The 19,210-nt window shown below is 41.4% G+C and overlaps 1 protein-coding gene across 2 annotated transcripts in view; it reads right to left on the minus strand.

The window, feature by feature from the left end:
• The window catches only part of PRKG1 (protein kinase cGMP-dependent 1), a 903,020-nt gene that overhangs the window by 318,805 nt on the left and 565,005 nt on the right, over positions 1-19,210 (minus strand). For both annotated transcript variants that reach the window (XM_073353692.2, XM_073353691.2), the window contains one exon: positions 5,351-5,456. In XM_073353692.2, coding sequence (XP_073209793.1) covers positions 5,351-5,456 — 106 coding nt within the window. The remainder of the gene's footprint in view (positions 1-5,350; positions 5,457-19,210) is intronic.

Genomic DNA, 19,210 nt, shown 5'->3' on the forward strand with positions numbered 1-19,210 from the left:
AGAAATAAAATACACTGCAAATAATTTACTAAACTATGCAAATTAATTATGAAAAAATAAAATCCTTAGCAGAAGAACTTTGACATAAGTAATTGCTGCATATGCAGAACTGATAAAGTCAAAATGAACCATTTTTGCTTTATAAATTTCAAACATTACTTAGATTTTTGTTATGAACTTTGGCCCTGACCCTATTATGAGATTCAGGCGGGTTAAGCCTAGAGTCTGCACAGAACTCTGACATCGCACAGAACAAGCTGCAAAATCAGGGCCAATGGGGAAGACCTTTAGTTGGTATATAGTTATAGCTCTATTGAAGTCAAGCTGAGAACCTGCCCCTTAGTTTTGAAAATCCCTTCCTTGAGCGTGTATTTATAGACATACCATGAACTGCTGGAAACCTATGTTTATAAACGAATAACTGGTGTAACTTTTACTCTTGCATACATACAGATATGTAATTATAGGCCTGAAAAGGCCTCAAAGGGCAAGGCCTGCAGGATCAAGCCATCTTACTTACACTGAAATGAACTCCAAACCTCCCCCATTGACTTCAGAGGGATCAAAATGATTCACATAAATAGCCATCATACTATGCGCTACATACCTGGTTTCACTCAGTAACTCAAAAAGGTACTATCACTAAAATTTCTGAGTCATTAGTGTTTTTGTGTCTCATCTTCGTGAAAACCAGTAACAAACCACCGAAAAAAGAAAAAGAAAAATCTTCCCACCAACATCACCTCAAAAAGATAAGTAACATTTATGTACATGCTGATTTTTCCCATTTTATTTGGCAATCATTTACTTTCCACTTCCTTTCTGGTGATATAGAAACCGGCATGGGTTCATTTTATCTCCTTCTATGATGCACACAATTTAGGGAAACAGCGTGTGTTAATTACCACAGATTAGAAGGATAAAAGTCACAAATGGGCACAAAAATCTTTCTGTATGTCCTATAAAATATTTGCTATTTTAATAATTTATCAGCTGAATAGCATATTATTGTTATACTTGGAGATGTTAATGGTTGCCATCAATCAAAAAGCTGGTTAAAGCTGATGGGTGGTACTATGCACCTTTCATTCAGGCTAAATGGAAGAAGAAATAAAATGCCCTATTGTGTGGTGACAGTTGAAACTATAAAAGCCACCACCCAAGGCCTCAGCAGCATGACAAGGCCTGAGTAGAAGCTAAACCACATGGTCTGAGGTGTTTTTCTGGGGACTGATTGCAAATCCAATACAAGTGCTGGTGGATTGATTGGTTGCCGCTATGTGCACGAGGGGCAGAAAGCAACTAGAAAGCCAAGGGGAAGTGAGAAGAAAGCAAGAAAAGCAGTAAGTGTGGCCTTGGGAGAAAGTCAAGAGAAAGGGATTCCTTTGGGCATAATACTTTCTGGAAAGGCAGGCTTGGATTTCTGAACAAGGAAACTGCCCCCTTTTGTTTGTTCCTATGGAATTCAGGAAAACAGGACTTTGTGTTCATTCGTTGTAAATAAACAGAACTGCACCAGAAAAATACCTGGCTTATATCATCAACTTCTCCTAATGGAAACAACCCAGCCAGACTCCAAATATTGACCAACCACTTGAGGCAATTGTGGTATAAAAGGGGAAACATTATTTAAAGAAAAAGTCTGGAACACAGTGGATTTCAGGTAGGTCAAATTTATAATACTTTAATTTATTCACCAAAAGCATAATTTCTATTACATTTTTCTGCTAAGTAAAACTATGTTAATTAATGACAGGTTTCAGAGGAACAGCCGTGCTAGTCTGTATTCGCAAAAAGAAAAGGAGGACTTGTGGCACCTTAGAGACTAACCAATTTATTTGAGCATGAGCTTTCGTGAGCTACAGCTCACTTCATCAGATGTTTACCGTGGAAACTGCAGCAGACTTTATATACACACAGAAATCATGAAACAATACCTTATTGTTTCATGATTTCTGTGTGTATATAAAGTCTGCTGCAGTTTCCACGGTAAACATCTGATGAAGTGAGCTGTAGCTCACGAAAGCTCATGCTCAAATAAATTGGTTAGTCTCTAAGGTGCCACAAGTCCTCCTTTTCTTTTTATGTTAATTAAGATGAACACTGTCATATTTCATGATTGTAATGTCACAGCAATGAACTGTAACTTTTTGATAACACAAAACCATAAAATAATACTTTATTATTACTGAATTCATGTGAACAAGGTTTCACTTGAAAATTTGTGTCAGAAGAATTGCCATTGTGTTTTTTAACAAGAGTTTTTTACAATTAACTTAGTAACAAAAGCTATACAAATGAAATCTTCATACCTTCATCTTGGGGATTTAAAGTAAAGTTTCCTTCATTAAAAAATGAGGATTGATATAGCTTAAAACACAATGTTCTGTATGTTTCATTAAAAATAAAAAAACTGAAAAACTTTAATTTTACTTGTGTTGAGCTTGAGATAAAAGTGGGAAATGAATTTGATGACATTTGCGCAAATATCTTGTCTCATGCTATAAATGATGAACAGATAGAAACAGCTGTAAGAATGCTAAATATCAACTTTTAAGGAAAAATATATTTGCCTGCTTTTAAATATCATCCCCAATAAGAATGAATACACAGTGCACCACACTATAATGGGCTGCAAGAAAAAAAACCTCAGAAATAGTATGAGAAAGCTCTTCTCAATTTCTGTCTCATACTGCTTGCCTTCGAATTAAAGCTGGGCAGGCTCTATAAAACATGCATCCAAATTAATCTTGACAATCTTCTTGAAAAGCTCTATTAAAGCTCAAAGCTTAAGAGCTTAACAAGTATATAGCTTATGCTTTGAAAAAGAATCAAAAAGCCTTAACTTCAAAACTGATCTTACATTCATCTACTTTTGTAATCCACTGGAATACATAAGGGCAACATTTAACATCTGGGTTCATGGTTTTAGAAAAATCTTCAATATGGTGACAAAAAGTTAGAGATTTTGTTCTCTCTCTCAAGAAAACTTTTGTAAAGATGGTAACATTCCATGCAGGGGGAAAACCTTATGAAGGAGATAAAGCCTCATGGGGCATAATGAAACAAAGAATGATACAATGTTCGTAGAAAGAAAAGACAGAAATATAAGAAGTGAAAACGTTGAGAGACATTGTAAATGTTTATACAATAGAAAGACTTAAAAAGCAGAGAATTAATTCCCAAAACTAGTGAATTATTGAGAAATTAGAGGATTGGTAGGTAGAGCTACCCACCCACTAAATCAGAAAGAGAACCAAGAATGGGGGAATGAAACAAACTACTGGCTAGGCTTGCAAGTAGTTCTTAGGAAGCTGGCAATTCCCAGTGTACTCTCAATTCCCTCTTGCTACATATTTTGTCCTACTTGGAAGTTGTTCAGGCCAGTTAATTGTTTTTTGATTCCCAGTTGAAGATATCTATGGGGGAGATTTTCAAAGGCACATATAGCAGCTAGGTACCTAGCTGCCATTTATGTCTCTGAAAATCTTTCCCCCCGCCACTCCTGCCATGAGTTTAATTACAATATTAATCTCTCAGCTATGTCACTCCCTGTCCTTTGTGGAACTATTCCACCTCACATTTATTGTGAAACTGAGGCATTCTGAACAGACTGTCAAATTCCTACACCTTCCCACTGTGACAACTTTCCCTGTTTGTCTAAAGTCATGCTGAACTATTTCTGCTCCAGTTATGGATCTTTGTCATTGTCTGTGCCACCTTAATTTGCCTGCCTCTCCCCACCCCCCATTATAATACAGTCTTTAACTGTATAATTACATACTATTTTTCCCCCACAGGATCCCTTCTTCTTCCAGAGTCCTCATTTGAATTTTCCAGAGTCAGTTCAGCTTACCTCTACATACATTATATTTTTGAAAGAAAGGGTAAATGTATTTTATATGGTTTTATAATCGTACACTTTAAAAAAAAAGAAAATGTGTGAAAAGTAAGTCAGAAACAAAGTAAATTAACCACATGAAACTGTATAATATAAAATATTTGTGATCTCAATGTTAGCAGCCCCACTATGTTACAGTATCAAGAAGTATATATCTTGGTAAATATATGTTTCATCTTAGAACAAAAGAAAAAAGTAGAGCAGAAAGGATAATTTGTCAATAAAATGTCTATTCATCAGAGACATTGTTCAGTATTTATTGCACTAATTTTTACTGTTTGCAATACTTCTGTATCATATAGTGCATTTAATTAAAAGGGTCTGGTTTGGAAATACCTTGTAAATAAATTTAATCATAAAATTACTGAAATAGTCATGATTACTTCTGAAAGCAAACTGAAAAACAATCAAAAACAGCAATTAAATAAAATTCATTTCTTTTTGGAAGAGGCCAAATCTGAGAATCCCTGCTCACCCAAAACTTTATGAGGAGGAGAGAAATGGTGATTCCACCATGTATTTATTCAGCAACTCAGTCATAGCATCCAGTCTCTCACCAATTCCTTGTATGTGACACACAGTGACAAGGACGAGCATTGGAATGGAAATGATTCAGTAGCACTAAAGTCTATGGGAAAGGTTGTTGTCTAGGAAAAAACGTGTGATGAAGTATTTAGTGATTAAGTTGCTACCTGTAATCTCACCCTGACCTCAAGTGGTAAATTTCCAGAAAAAGAACTGCAGGGTTTGGCCTTTTAAAACTTATTTCATCAACATAAAACTGACTTCATTCTTTATTGCCATAATATACTTAGTTATTGGGGCATTATGCATTACTAAAGTAAGGCAGATTTATGATGCTTTGAGATGGCTGCAGAAACTGAATCAAATTTGTAAGATTAAATTCAGGTTTGAAGAAGAAGACATCACTTTATGACTTCTTTATATTAGTCCACTTACCCATTCCCCATAGAAGCCTATACAACAAAACTTGGTTTCACTTGCCTTTGTATCTGTTTGACAGAGGAACAAAAATGCACTTTAAAATGAATGATTTCCTAAACAGCATATAAGCTAGATTTTTTTTTCTACTGGGAATTCATGTATATATTATAATTATAATTCATTTCTTTGATATGTGTTTTCTTTAATGAAGTAGTTTTGAATGACTCTCATAAGTGTTCAGTTTTAAAATGCAAACTGTGTTTTGGTGCAATCTGATGTGGTCCTCTTTGCAAATGATGATGCAAACCAATAACTTACAATTAGAAGATGAACAGTGATGAGACTACTATCTCCAGTGTTCCTCCTTTTTTCTGTATGATATGGCATATAGGTGGTTTAACAACACATTAGAAGAGGAGACAATCAATACACTGCACTCACCAAAAGCCATAAGTGAGGACAGGAGTTTTAATGTATTTTTCAAAAAGTAAACATGTGCCATACCTTTTTAAAAATTCCATATACTCAGTATGCTTGATGAGGCCTGTCCTCATCATTATTGTTTGAAAACATTGCCGATCAATAGCCCAAAGTTTCACATTTACGAGAGCTGGAAAAAACAAGACAAGGGGAAAATTTAATTAGCAAATCTGAAATGTGAAAAACCTTTTGTGAACTGCAGAGGAAATTAATTATTCATGAGAACACGGAAATTACTAGCTTTTACAAACTTAAACTATTAACATAAAATTAATCTACTGGGCAATGGACTAAACATGCACAATCCAAAAACAGATCTAATTTTACTCAAAGATCTCATCATGGTATGTGGGTTTTTGGGAAAATGCCTTAGGAAGAACTGTGTCATCTGAAAGTGTTGGAGTAAATACACATAGGAAGTTTTTACAGTGTATGGTGAAGGAAAGGAAAAAAGGGGCTCTATTAATCACTACAATAAGTTATGTCATATACACTATTACTGATACCACATGATTTGAGAATTGATTTAGACTTATCCATGATTTAGAGGGAACAAAGTTAAGTAGGATTTGATCCTACTGCCATCAAGGTAAATGGTAAAATTTCCACCGGCGTCAAAGGGTTTTTCAAGAACCCTGTCCTACTATATCTTCATGTTAGAACACTTTTAAAGGGGATGGGGAAACCTGCTTTAATGAGGATTTATCCCCCAAACTTTGGTTTCAGTGTCTATGACAAATTCCAGTGTTTCTCAATCATGGATTATTAAAACACATCATATGCTTTATAGCAGAAGTCCCCAACTAGAGAATGAGGAACACTTGTGGTCCACAAAGCACTTTCATTCATCCACACAGAGCTGGCTGATCTCATGGTGCTGACTCTCTTTCCTATTCTCATCTGTCAAATTGCATTATGAGACAGCTAAAAGTGAATTAAATATTTTTCTTCAGAGGCAAATGCTGTAGTTGCCACAGGGATGTCTCACAATCATAAATGAGAGGGGAGAAGGTCTACACAACAGGAGCTGAGGTGGCTGTACAGTGGCCATGAGATCAACCTCTGTATTAAGAAGCATCTGTACTATGATATTTCTAAAATTCCTGCTGTAGACAGATTAAATGATCATTTGTAGAAATTATTTGTGAAAGTTTAACAGTGACTTCAGAAAATGTACACTACAATTAAAAGTATTACTGTTGTTGCATGTTCAGACAACTGTACTGTCTTATGGGAATAGGAGTGCTCAATGTGAGAAAGGAAAATAATTCATATTAAAGTTGTATTCTCACTTGAAGTGAAAGCACAGATGCAGGCTCCAAAATGGTCCTCTGAGAGTATCACCTCTGACTTGGTTTAGATAATAAATTCAAATTTCATTTTACATACATTAACTTAGAAATTTGGTTATACAAAAATTTCTAATGGGGCTGCGCTTAAGAGAATACGTAGAGAATCAGAATTCCTCTTTAAAGAGCACCACACTTCTACTTTTGCTTTTGGGAAGTAACTCAAGCAAACTTCATATCCAGTAGAGGGAAACTATGGGAAATGGAATTAGGCATAAAGAATTCACAAATATTCTTGGGGATAAAAGCCATAAAATCACTTAGCTGATATTCACATCTCCTCTAATTCACAAATATTCATATTTGTGAGTTTTATCAACTATAACATTTGCAGAAAGCAAAAGCATCACAAATACCGGCTCAAATATTTATGAGAAAATACACACCTGCAGTGCTGTAGTGGCCATGTTGAAAATTTTTATTATTTTCACATTAGATTAGTATATAGGGACTAAATTAGAAAAGCCAACGCACAAAATGAGATTAAACTAGCTAGAGACGTAAAAGGGTAATAAAAAAACATTCTACAAATACATTAGAAACAAGAGGAAGACCAAGGGTAGGCCTGTTACTCAGTGAAGGGGGGTTGGGGGGGACACAATACCAGAAAATGTGGAAATGGTAGAAGTGCTAACAGGCTTTTTTGTTTCAGTTTTCACCAAAAAGGTTAGGAGTGACTGGATATCTAACATAGTGAATGCCAGTGAAAATGAGGCTAAAATATGGAAAGAATAAGTTAAAAATTACTTTGACAAGTTAGATGTCTTCAAGTCACCAATGCCTGATGAAATGCATCCTAGAATACTCAAGGAGCTGACTGAGGAGATATCTGAACCATTAGTGATTATCTTCGAGAAGTCACGGAAGACAGGAGAGATTTCAGAGGACTGGAAAAGGGCAAATGTAGTGCCAATCTATAAAAAGGGAAATAAGGACAACCTGGGGAATTACAGGACAGTCAGCTTAACTTCAGTACCCGGAAAGATAACAGAGGAAATAATTAAGCAATCAATTTGCAAACACTTAGAAGATAATAAGGTAATAAGTAAGAGTCAGCATGGATTTGTTCAGAAAAAATCATGTCAAATCAACCTAATAGCTTTCTTTGACAGGGTAACAAGACTTGTGAATGGGAGGAAGTGGTGGATATGGTATATATTGACTTTATATATGGTATATATTGACTATATATATGGTATATATTGACTTTAGTAAGGCTTTTGATGCTGTCTCACATGACCTTCTCATAAACAAACTAGAGAAGTACAATCTAGATGGTGCTATTATAAAATGGGTGCATAACTGGTTAGAAAATCATTCACAGGGAGTAGTTATCAGTGATTTCCCAGTCAAGCTGGAAGGGCATATCGAGTGGGGTCCTGCAGGGATCAGTTCTGGCTCCGGTTCTGTTCAATATATTCATCAATGATTTAGATAATGGCATAGAGAGTACACTTATAAAGTTTTCAGAAATACCAAGATGGGAGGGGATGAAAGTGCTTTGGAGGCTAGGATTAAAATTCAAAATGATCTGGACAAACTGGAGAAATCGTCTGAAATAAATAGGATGGAATTCAATAAGGACAAATGCAAAGTACTCCACTTAGGAAGGAACAATCGGTCGCACATATACAAAATGGGAAAGGACTACCTGGAAAAGAGTATTGCAGAAAAGGATATGGGGGTCATAGTGGATCATAAGCTAAATATGAGTGAACAGTGTAACACCGTTCACAAAAAAAACCAAGCGTCATTCTGGGATGTATTAGCAGAAGTGTTGTGAGCAAGACACAAGAAGTAATTCTTCCACTCTACTCTGCGGTGATTAAGACTCAAATGGAGTATTGTGTCCAGTTCTGGGTGCTAAATTTCAGGAAAGATGTGAACAAACTAGAGGAAGTCCAGAGAGGAGCAAAACAATGATTAAAGGTTTAGAAAGCATGAGCTATGAGGGAAGATTGAAAAAATTGTGTTTGTTTAGTCTGGAGAAGAGAAGACTAAGGAGGGACATGATAATGGTTTTCAAGTACATTAGAGGCTGTTACAAGGAGGAGGGAGGTAAACTGTTCTTGTTAACCTCTGAGGATAGGACAAGAAGCAATGGGCTTAAATTGCAGCAAGGGCGGTTTAGGTTGGACATTAGGAAAAACTTCCTAATTGTCAGAGTGGTTAAGCACTGGAATAAATTGCCTAGGGCAGTTGTGGAATCTCCGTCTTTGTCTAACCTGCTCTTAAAAATCTCCGAACATCTGTTAGGGATGGTGATAGGAAAAAAACCCAGAAAGCGACCCTATAATCATGTAAAGCTACGCTGCTGTCTTTTTTCTATGCTTATCTGTCCTTTCTACTTTGTTTATGGATAGAAAGAATGCGAACTGTGTGTAACCTGCACTCCCTGCTTTTGGGGAGAGAATTCCTTATACAGATAAGCCTCCATGCTCTTACCTACCCCAGAACTTCAAACAGACTGGGTTAACCGGTTCGAACTGGAAGAGATATCACAATGTATGTTGAACCAAGCTATAAAAGCTCATCCCTGTTCTTTGTTCGGGGCTTCACCATTTTCCTCTGAAAAGGAATTGGTGAGCCCTTCAGCTGTCGTATTCGCTAGCAATAAAGTGCCTCACTTTATCAAAGAGCCAAGACTCTGTGTTTTGTTTGGCTAATACAGAAGTCCAGGGAAGGCTACCCTCCTAACCCTAGACGGGAGGGGAACCCTTTTTCCCTAACAATTTGGGGGCTCGTCCGGGATCGCCTCTTCTCCGGACCGGTGGACGGTCGGGACTCTGAATCCTTCTTGCCGGCACCCGGGTTGCTTTAACCCTGAAGGCTTCCCGTCTCGCTTCCACCCGCCGCTTCGGCGAAATAAGGCATCCCGAAGGCACTAGGGTCCGGACCTATTGGTGAACACCGGCCGGTGGGAACTTGGTGAGTTCTGAATTTTTCCTTTGTGATTGTCTAGACAACAGCCGGGGGTCCCGTCTTTGGAAAAAGATGGGGGGGGGGGGTCCAGTAGAACTGTTGATCCTTCTACGCCTCTGGGCTATATGTTAAAACATTATGATAGGGATATCAAGGCCTTACAATCGGATGGCAACAAAGCTTTGTATAAGTTTATATTTTTGTGTCAAGGTCCCTGGGTGGGAATGATGCAAGACGACCCGGAACCAGGAAATCGCTGGCCGGGGGAAGGAACATTTGAGTTACATAACATTGTTCAATTACGAAAAGTATTGTATGATTTACAACCGCGGCAACTTAAGTATTCTGATGTATGGATAAGGGAGGCCGAACGGCGCAAAAGTGCCAGTGTAACTACTAGTTTACGTGCTGAGGTAGAAAAACTTAAAGCCATGCGGCCCCCACCATACAATCCAGAATCTAGTCATGCTGACCAGAAGCTAAAAACGTCAAAGTCTATTTATCCCCAACTCCCATTGAAAGAAGCGGGGGATCCTATACCATTGGAAGAATGTAGCTGGCTATGGGGTGGGGTACCGCAGCCTGACCCTGATGCACCCACTCCCCCAACCGGGGAAAGGAGCGGTCCCACTCTCCCACTAGCTACCGATACCCCCACAATTAACGCAGAGCGGGGGGGCGATCCAGAGGCTGGCACCTCTACCAGGGGGTTGACACGTCCTGATCCGCGACACCCCAGTGATGCAACCCCTGCAAAGACCCGGTCTCACGGTTCTCTAGGCACCCCTAAGGCAAAAGTTCTTGGAGCTGCAATAGCTAGTGCAGTCCAAATGCCTATGCGACAACTGCCGAGCGGTAGGGGGGGGACACAGATGGTGTATGTCCCTTTTACCAGCACGGATCTAATGAATTGGTCATCTACTTTTCCCTCATTTCGACAGTGTCCGGAAGAATTTATTAAAAAGTTAAAGGGTATTTTCACAATGTATAATTGTAATTATGACGATGTGGAAATGATTTTAAATCAAGTGCTAAGCGAGGGTGAGAAGGAAACGGTGTATAAGAAAGCTAGAGAGGCGGTGCAAGGCAGTGCGGCTTATCCGCAAGAGAAACCTGAAATGGATTGGAATGTTCCAGAGACCGTTCAAGAGTGGGATAAAATGAGAAAGCGAATCTTAGAAGCATTAGAGGATATGTCTAAGCCTGTGTATGATTGGGGAAAGGTAGATGCATGTGTTCAAAAGCACGATGAGCACCCAGGGGAATTCTTCCACCGCCTTTGTAAGGTTTTGAAAAACCACGGCGGCTTAGATCCAACCTCCCCTGTAGCGAAAACACAAGTGATCGGCCAGTATGTAAAAAATTTATTACCATTCGCTCGGAAGTATGTGTGTAGTCAACCAGCTTATGAAAACAAAACGCTGGAGGAGGTGGTGGGGTTAGCAGCCCATGCCTGGAGGAATAGGAAGGAATTAGACACTAGGAGGTCCGAAAAGCTCCTTAATCTGCAGTTGCAAGGTTTCCAAGACGGCTCTCGGGGACGGGATGCAAGCCGCAGGAGGGGAGGCTTTCGGGGACGAGGCGGAAGAGGAGGCAGCTCTACCCAGGGATGGGGATCACAAGGTCAGAGCTTCCAGCCACGGCCCGGGAGGGCAGGGCCAGATGAGTGCCGGCGGTGCCGACAAAAAGGACACTGGGCTGCCCAGTGCCCAAATTACCCCCTCCAGCCAGCTGACCCTCTTATGCAAGCCTACCAGAGGGTACAGGAAAGGGGGCGAGAAAAAGGAAGTACTGATTGAAAGCTAGCCACCCACAATGCTTCGTCCCCCTCGCCAGGAACCCCCTCCGCTTCTTGGACAGTGCAGTTGGATGCAAACCACCCGGAGCTTCCAGTTGTGGTGGGAGGAAAAACTTATTCAATGTTAATCGACACCGGGGCAGATAGAAGTACTCTACAGGACCCCACCCTTCCTACCACTTCTGCAACCGTAAAAGCTATAGGCGTTGGTGGCACCGTGTGCGCCCTTCCTCTAACTGCGGAGCAAACGGTCCAGCTTGGCCCGTTATCAGAGGATCATAGCTTTTTAATTGCAACTTCCTGTCCTGCAAATTTATTAGGTAGAGATCTGTTATGTAAACTACGAGCAACTATAACTTGCAGCCCGGAGGGGCTATATCTCTCAGTCCCTACTTCGGTCCCTGAAGCTACGGTAATGGCATTGTTAGCCACTACACCCACCGCCCCCTTTGTCCCTGCTGAGTTATCTGATATTCCTGAAGCATTGTGGGCCTCGGCGTCCACTGAAACTGGACTTTTAAAGTCAGCAGAACCGGTGTATATCAATTACCGTACAGATGTCCCTCTGCCCCGAAAAATGCAATATCCATTGCCTAAAGAGGCCATAGAGGGCATTCGGCCAGTCCTACAACAGCTTTTAACTCAAGGAATCATTAAGGAGGCTACCAGCCCTTGCAATACACCTATTCTTCCTGTTAAGAAACCCAAGCCTGGCCCCGATGGCAAACCGGTTTACCGTTTCGTGCATGACCTCCGACTGATTAATGCTATTGTGATCCCGAGAGCTCCGGTTGTTCCCAATCCAGCAACTATTTTAACTGCTATTCCCCCAGGGGCTACTTATTTTACTGTGATTGATCTGTCTTCAGCATTTTTCAGCATCCCTGTGCACCCAGACTCACAGTTCCTATTTGCCTTTACCTTTGACGGATGTCAATACGTATGGACCCGCCTCCCTCAGGGCTACAGGGAGAGCCCTACCATCTTCAGCCAGTATTTAAAGCGAGATCTGGACTCTATTTCGTTGACTATGGGTTCTTCTTTGATTCAATACGTTGATGATCTGTTATTGTGCTCTACAGCCAAGGCTGCCTGTGTACAGGACACTCGAATCCTTCTTTTTGCATTGGCCGAAAAAGGTCACAAGGTGGCACTCTCCAAGCTACAGTTTGCCCAACCCGAGGTGGAATATTTGGGGCATCGTATTTCATATGCTTCTACTGCACTTACTCAGGACAGGATTGAAAGCGTTCTGAGTATGCCAAGGCCTACCACTAAAAAGCAACTCCGCCAGTTACTGGGAGCAAGTGGCTATTGTAGAGCCTGGATTCCGGCTTATGCGGAGTTAGTGCACCCCCTCACCGATTTGCTGCTGGACTCCGTTCCCGAACCCTTACCATGGACGACTCTACACAATAACGCCCTTACCGCCCTCAAACAAGCATTAACTTCTGCACCAGCCCTGGGCAGACCGGATTACGCAAAGCCTTTCACCTTATTTTGCCATGAACAATCTGGCACGGCGTCTGGTGTGCTAACTCAGCCCTTTGGGCCTGGCCAGCGACCGGTGGCTTATTTTTCGGTCCTTCTTGACCCAGTGGCTCAGGGTCTTCCGCCCTGTCTCCGCGCTGTTGCGGCTGCCGCCGTGTTGGTCGAGAAAGCTTCGGGGCTTACCTTGGGCCACCCTCTTCTAGTTCAAGTGCCTCATGCCGTTGCAGCACTTCTTAATCATGGATCCACGCAGCACCTCACAGCAGCCAGACTGACCAGGTACGAATTGGCCTTGCTCGCCAATCAGGCTGTTACCCTACGCCGCTGCGAAGTCCTGAATCCTGCAACCCTTTTGCCTCTGCCTGAGGATGGGGAACCCCATAATTGCCTCCACGTGGTGGATTTGATCTCCACGCCTCGTCCTGACCTCTCTGATATTCCATTGCAGAATCCTGACCTCCAATTATTTTGTGATGGTTCCGCCTGTCGGGACGAGTTTGGGGCCTTGCGAGTTGGCTATGCAATTGTTACCCTGATGGCAACGCTTGAAGCGCATGCCTTACCTACACAAAAGTCAGCGCAAGCAGCAGAACTTGTGGCGCTTGTTAGGGCCTGTCAATTAGCTGAAAACAAAACTGTGGCCATCTATACTGACTCCAAATATGCCTTTTCGGTATGCCACTCTACTGGACAACTTTGGAAGCATCGTGGGTTCCTTACCTCCAGCGGCTCTCAGATCTCCCATGTTGCCTTGATTTCTGCCTTGTTAGAGGCTATTCAACTTCCTGCAGCTGTTTCGGTTACACACTGTAAGGGCCACTCCCGCGCCTCGGACGAGGTTTCCAAGGGAAATGCTGCAGCCGATTCGGCGGCCCGTCATGCTGCCCTCTGTGGGGCTCCAGCCCCTTTTCCTTTTTTGGCACCCCTGCTACTGCAACCAGTGACGCCAGCCGTTTTGCTCTCTGCCCAGCAGACGACGCCCCCGGCCGAAGTTAGCCATTGGAAATCCATTGGATGCCACCTAAATGAGGACAACCTCTACGTCAGCCCGGACGGTCGTCCGGTTCTCCCAAGACAACTCCTCCCTCAGGTTTCCCAGGCACTCCACCTGGCCTCGCACCTGGGAAAGGGGGGATTAGTGGCTCAAATGGAGAAGTTGTTTTTTGCTCCGGGGGTCCATGCAGCTGCGAAGACCGTCACTGCACAGTGTGAATTTTGTCAACGGTACAATCACCAAGGAGCAGTCAAACCACAAGCTATGGGACATTGCAAACTGCCTGAGTACCCATTTGCTGTGGTCCAGATGGACTTCATGGACTTACCACCAGTGACAGGACTAAAACACTTGCTTGTCCTGGTTGATCTTTTTTCAGGGTGGGTTGAGGCTTTCCCCACTCAAAGGGCAGATGCAGTATCCGTAGCGAAGTGTCTCCTCAAGGAGATAGTGCCCCGCTTCGGGATAATGACTCGTTTGGAAAGTGACCAAGGCCCCCATTTCACTTCCCAAATTATTCAACACTTAGCAAAGGCCCTCAGCATAAAACAAGCCTTGCATACCCCCTATCATCCACAAAGTTCAGGAAAAGTAGAAAGGGTGAATGGGCTGATAAAAACCCAATTGGCAAAGCTATGCGAGCAGACTGGATTAAAGTGGCCTGAAGTGTTACCCATAGTGTTAACCAATCTTCGTAATACACCCCATAGGAAGCATTCGTTGACACCGTTCGAAATTCTATTTGGCCGACCCTTGCCGATTCCTCTAACCAGTGTAGACGGGTTTGCCCCAGCAAAAACTTCATTAATGGCTGGGCAAGATAAGTTGGCGGGTTATTGTCGCATGTTGCAAGATGCCTTGAGTAATGCATGGGCCAGAGTAAAAGATGCCCAACCTTTACCGCTTGATACTTATGCGCACTCTCTTTTTCCAGGAGACTTTGTCTGTGTTAAAATCCATCGAAGGAAGCATTGCCTGGAACCAAGGTGGTCGGCCCCGGCCCAAGTCCTTCTGACTACTCCAACTGCAGTGAAGGTCGAGGGCATCGATAGATGGGTGCACTGCAGCCACTGTAAAAAGGTTCCTGCTCCAACATCCCCAACGACTCCCATCACGACCGCCGCTTCTACATGAACTGGGTACCGGTCAATCAGCGGAATCAGAAGCAGTTACAGAACTCTGGAGTATTAGTATACTGTTACAAATATTGTATTAATATTATTTTTTTTTTAGAGTTGTTAGTAGCTGGTAGTGTTTATAATGTATGTATGGCTATGGGCGTTAACCTGGACCTCTGCCCTGGGGGGTTGGGATAAAAATACGTTTCTACAATTAGCCCAAAATTTAACCAACGCATGGAATGTTAGTGACTGTTGGGTGTGTTCCCACTTCTCTTCCCATTCACTGCAAGGGTTCCCCATTTTGCCGGTTCCAGCGCTCCTCAATTCTTGGCAAAATGGTTTGGCGTGGTACGGCCAAAAGGGAAAAAGGGGAAGGGGACCCATAGATTTTAGGACCTGGATCCCGAACCATCGCCCAGACTTGCTCGTTAAGGCCCCCTTGTGCGTAGAAAAGAGGTCGCTACGCACCCGAGGCAAAACTACTCTGGGAAAATACCCGAAAACCCACTGTGAGAAAATTCTAATTTTGGGAAACAATGCAAGTACTACTCTTTTGCTGTATCCCAATGGTACTGAGGTAGCCAACTATGCCCGTGCTGGAGGCTATGTGGGGTACATTCTCAGAGAAAATGCGACTCAATTTGCCGGCCTTACATTATGGAAATGGGGGGGAATAGGACCCAATCCTGATGATGCTGCATCCCTGGTGGGACGATTGCAGGAAGTATCTCAGAACTCAGGGGGCAATAAAGGCAACTATAGCATAGTATTAGGAGATCATCACTTATGGTGGGTATGTGGCACTTGGGCAGGAAAGACCTTGCCCCCAAGGTGGTTGGGAAGATGCACGGTGGCCTTTGCCTGGCCAGGAGGGATGCATCGTAGAGACTTAATAGAAATCAGAGACACAACCCGACGAACCCGTCGAGATACCAGTTATAATCCTATTGTCGAGGAAGGCAGTACAGGTATGCGCGCCTTCCGTATTCTGTTTCCGTGGGTGGGGGTGGGCCAACTTGAATACGCGCTAAAAAATATGTCAGCCGAAATGGAAATATTTACTAACGCCACTCGAGATGCAATCCAAGCTTTGCAAGAAGAAATAAACTCACTAGCTCGCTACAGTATGCAAAACAGGTTGGCCCTGGATCAGCTTTTAAGTGCACAGGGAGGGGTGTGCACATTTCTCAATGCCACATGCTGCCTTTATGTAAATCAAAGCGGACGCATAGTCACAGATACTAACATAATTGCAAACGTGTCAGCCTTCTTTCATAAGCAGGCCTCTATTTCTCCCAGTGTGGGCTTTGACTTGTGGGGCTGGCTCACCAGCTGGTTGCCTAACTTTGGATGGCTAAAAACCTTGTTTGTGTATGGAGTGGGATTCCTTATGATTGTGGGTCTGCTGTTTTGCTGTGCGTCCAGTTGTTGTGCTCTCTTCCACCGGGTATGTACCAAAACCATGAGCCCAGCAAAAATACTATATGTAAAGAAGGGTGGTGTTAACCAAGATGAGAAACACATGAACATGTTAAACAATGAATAATGAGCCATGTAAGATAATTATCTTCAGGCTCAAAGGGGGGAACTGATAGGAAAAAAACCCAGAAAGCGACCCTATAATCATGTAAAGCTACGCTGCTGTCTTTTTTCTATGCTTATCTGTCCTTTCTACTTTGTTTATGGATAGAAAGAATGCGAACTGTGTGTAACCTGCACTCCCTGCTTTTGGGGAGAGAATTCCTTATACAGATAAGCCTCCATGCTCTTACCTACCCCAGAACTTCAAACAGACTGGGTTAACCGGTTCGAACTGGAAGAGATATCACAATGTATGTTGAACCAAGCTATAAAAGCTCATCCCTGTTCTTTGTTCGGGGCTTCACCATTTTCCTCTGAAAAGGAATTGGTGAGCCCTTCAGCTGTCGTATTCGCTAGCAATAAAGTGCCTCACTTTATCAAAGAGCCAAGACTCTGTGTTTTGTTTGGCTAATACAGAAGTCCAGGGAAGGCTACCCTCCTAACCCTAGACGGGAGGGGAACCCTTTTTCCCTAACAATGGTCTAGATAATGCTTAGTCCTGCCATGAGTGCAGGGGACTGGACTAGATGAGGTCCCTTCCAGTCCTACAATTCTATGATTCTAGATTAATTCAACAAGTATGGAGGTGTGCAGGTAATCTGTGATCAGAAAAAGGGGCTCAAGACTTCTTATAAAGGATAGGTCATCTAAACATCATGAGGCAGAAAACATTGAATGTGTCTTCAAAAATCAATTGCATCTAATCTAGCACCACAAACTATATGCCTTCATCATAATTATATGGTTATTGCATAATGTCACTACAGAGCAAAGTTAAGGTTGTTTGGGTGCCTAATTGTGCACTTCCATATTTTAATATTTTGGATTTCTTTTAAGTTTAAGAATTTAAGTTTAAGAATCTGAATTTCCTTGGTTAATAATGCTTGGATTTTGAGATAATTATAATATCTCTAATATATTTTATGTACTCTCAACCATAATTCCACTTTTATTTATTTTTTGTCTGGGAGTTCTCAAAATAAGTTCCTATGTACTCCAAATTCCCAATTCTAGTCAAATGTAATTGAAAATGTGATTTGCCTTTCTGCTAGGCATCGTTTCTCTTCCTAAACAAAACACATTGCTCTCATTCAAATGCAGAATTGTCAGCCATCAATAAGAATATAAAGAGACAGTAAAGAATTATAGTGAACTGCAAATAGAGAAATTCTGAAGGCCATAGATATTGCCAAAACCATATGAGTCAGGGTCCAAGAATGAAAATAAAATATTAATGTGAACAAGAAGAGAGTATGCTCACTCATGATTTTGTAGTGCATAGTTCTGTGGATCTCATCTTCAGAGGTGCAGAGCATCCACAATTCCTATGACTTCTGAAAATAAGACCCTGTATGTTTATGTGACCAAATGTCCCTGAACGCCAGTAATGCTCCAAGATTACACATTAAAATGCTTTAGATATGTGCAAAATAAAACAATTAAAGTTTCATGTAGACAAGGAAGCAATTGCTTTATCTGATAATAGTTATTAACAAATACAATAAAATTCCTGGGTAATTGCCATTTGCATTCACACAGTCTGAATTAATCCAACCCAGATATAGGTCTTTATACCAGCCTATATTTTATATATGTGTACCCTACATCATGTCAACAGTAGTGGCTGACTCATCACATTGTGTCCCCAAAAGGAAGATAAAATGGAAACTGCTGGTAACAAATGAAATTGCTGGGACTTCGGGTTTGTCTGTCTGTCAGAGCATATAGATTGCGGACAGTTGGGGGTTGAATCAAAGCACACTAATGAACTGTCAGTGTGCATCAGCAGGTTCCACAGGGACAGTCGCATCTCAGCTTCATGTGATCAAAATGTTCACATAGACTAGCCCTTAATTCTTGGCAGATATGAGCTAGTGTTACAATTTCTGGCAGAGAGCTGATTTTCAACAACGTACAGTTTTTTTAAAATATCATCACTCTTTTTGAATGAGAAGTACATTTGTGCATCATTTTATTATTTAGACCCTGAAATTCCCTTATTATTAATAAGCAATGCATATGTAAATCTTCAATTAATCTATAGTGATGAGAGCTCTTCGACATACAGATACAACCAATAGTTTAAAAATACAATTGAATATACTGCTTTTAGGGAACTTCCATTTTTATTTTGTTAAAATGAAATGTCTGTTATGTTAGTAGTGTGTCCATTAGCAGTAACTCTGTTATTTATTTTTTATGATGTCCTAATCAATAGGAATGACATTCACTTGCTACAATGGTTAATTAAGAATTCTGTTATCCCCATAATGAAACCACCAAAACCAGCGTTTACAAGGTTTTAGACTCTCCAAATTATGTTGTGGAAGAATGTGCCTGTCAAAGACCCTAGGCACATACTCAAGGTGGCTAGCCCATCCTGCTGCTTGAACTGTTGCAGCTATAGTCTATTTTAAGCATGCTAGTTTGATCAAAGGTCGCTTCTATCTCCTTGAAGTAGGAATCACACTCCCAGCTCAAAATGTAGACGTACCCTAAGTGTCACAAAAGTAAATGCAAAGAAAGAAGATAAAATGGTGGAATTAACTGAAAAGATTAAGTGATAACGTGCTATGTTAATGTCCATCTAAATTAATTTATAACCTGATAAACTTCCTTTATTCAAAC

The sequence above is a fragment of the Lepidochelys kempii genome, chromosome 7, assembly GCF_965140285.1.
Source record: "Lepidochelys kempii isolate rLepKem1 chromosome 7, rLepKem1.hap1, whole genome shotgun sequence".
NCBI classification, from domain to species: domain Eukaryota; kingdom Metazoa; phylum Chordata; order Testudines; family Cheloniidae; genus Lepidochelys; species Lepidochelys kempii.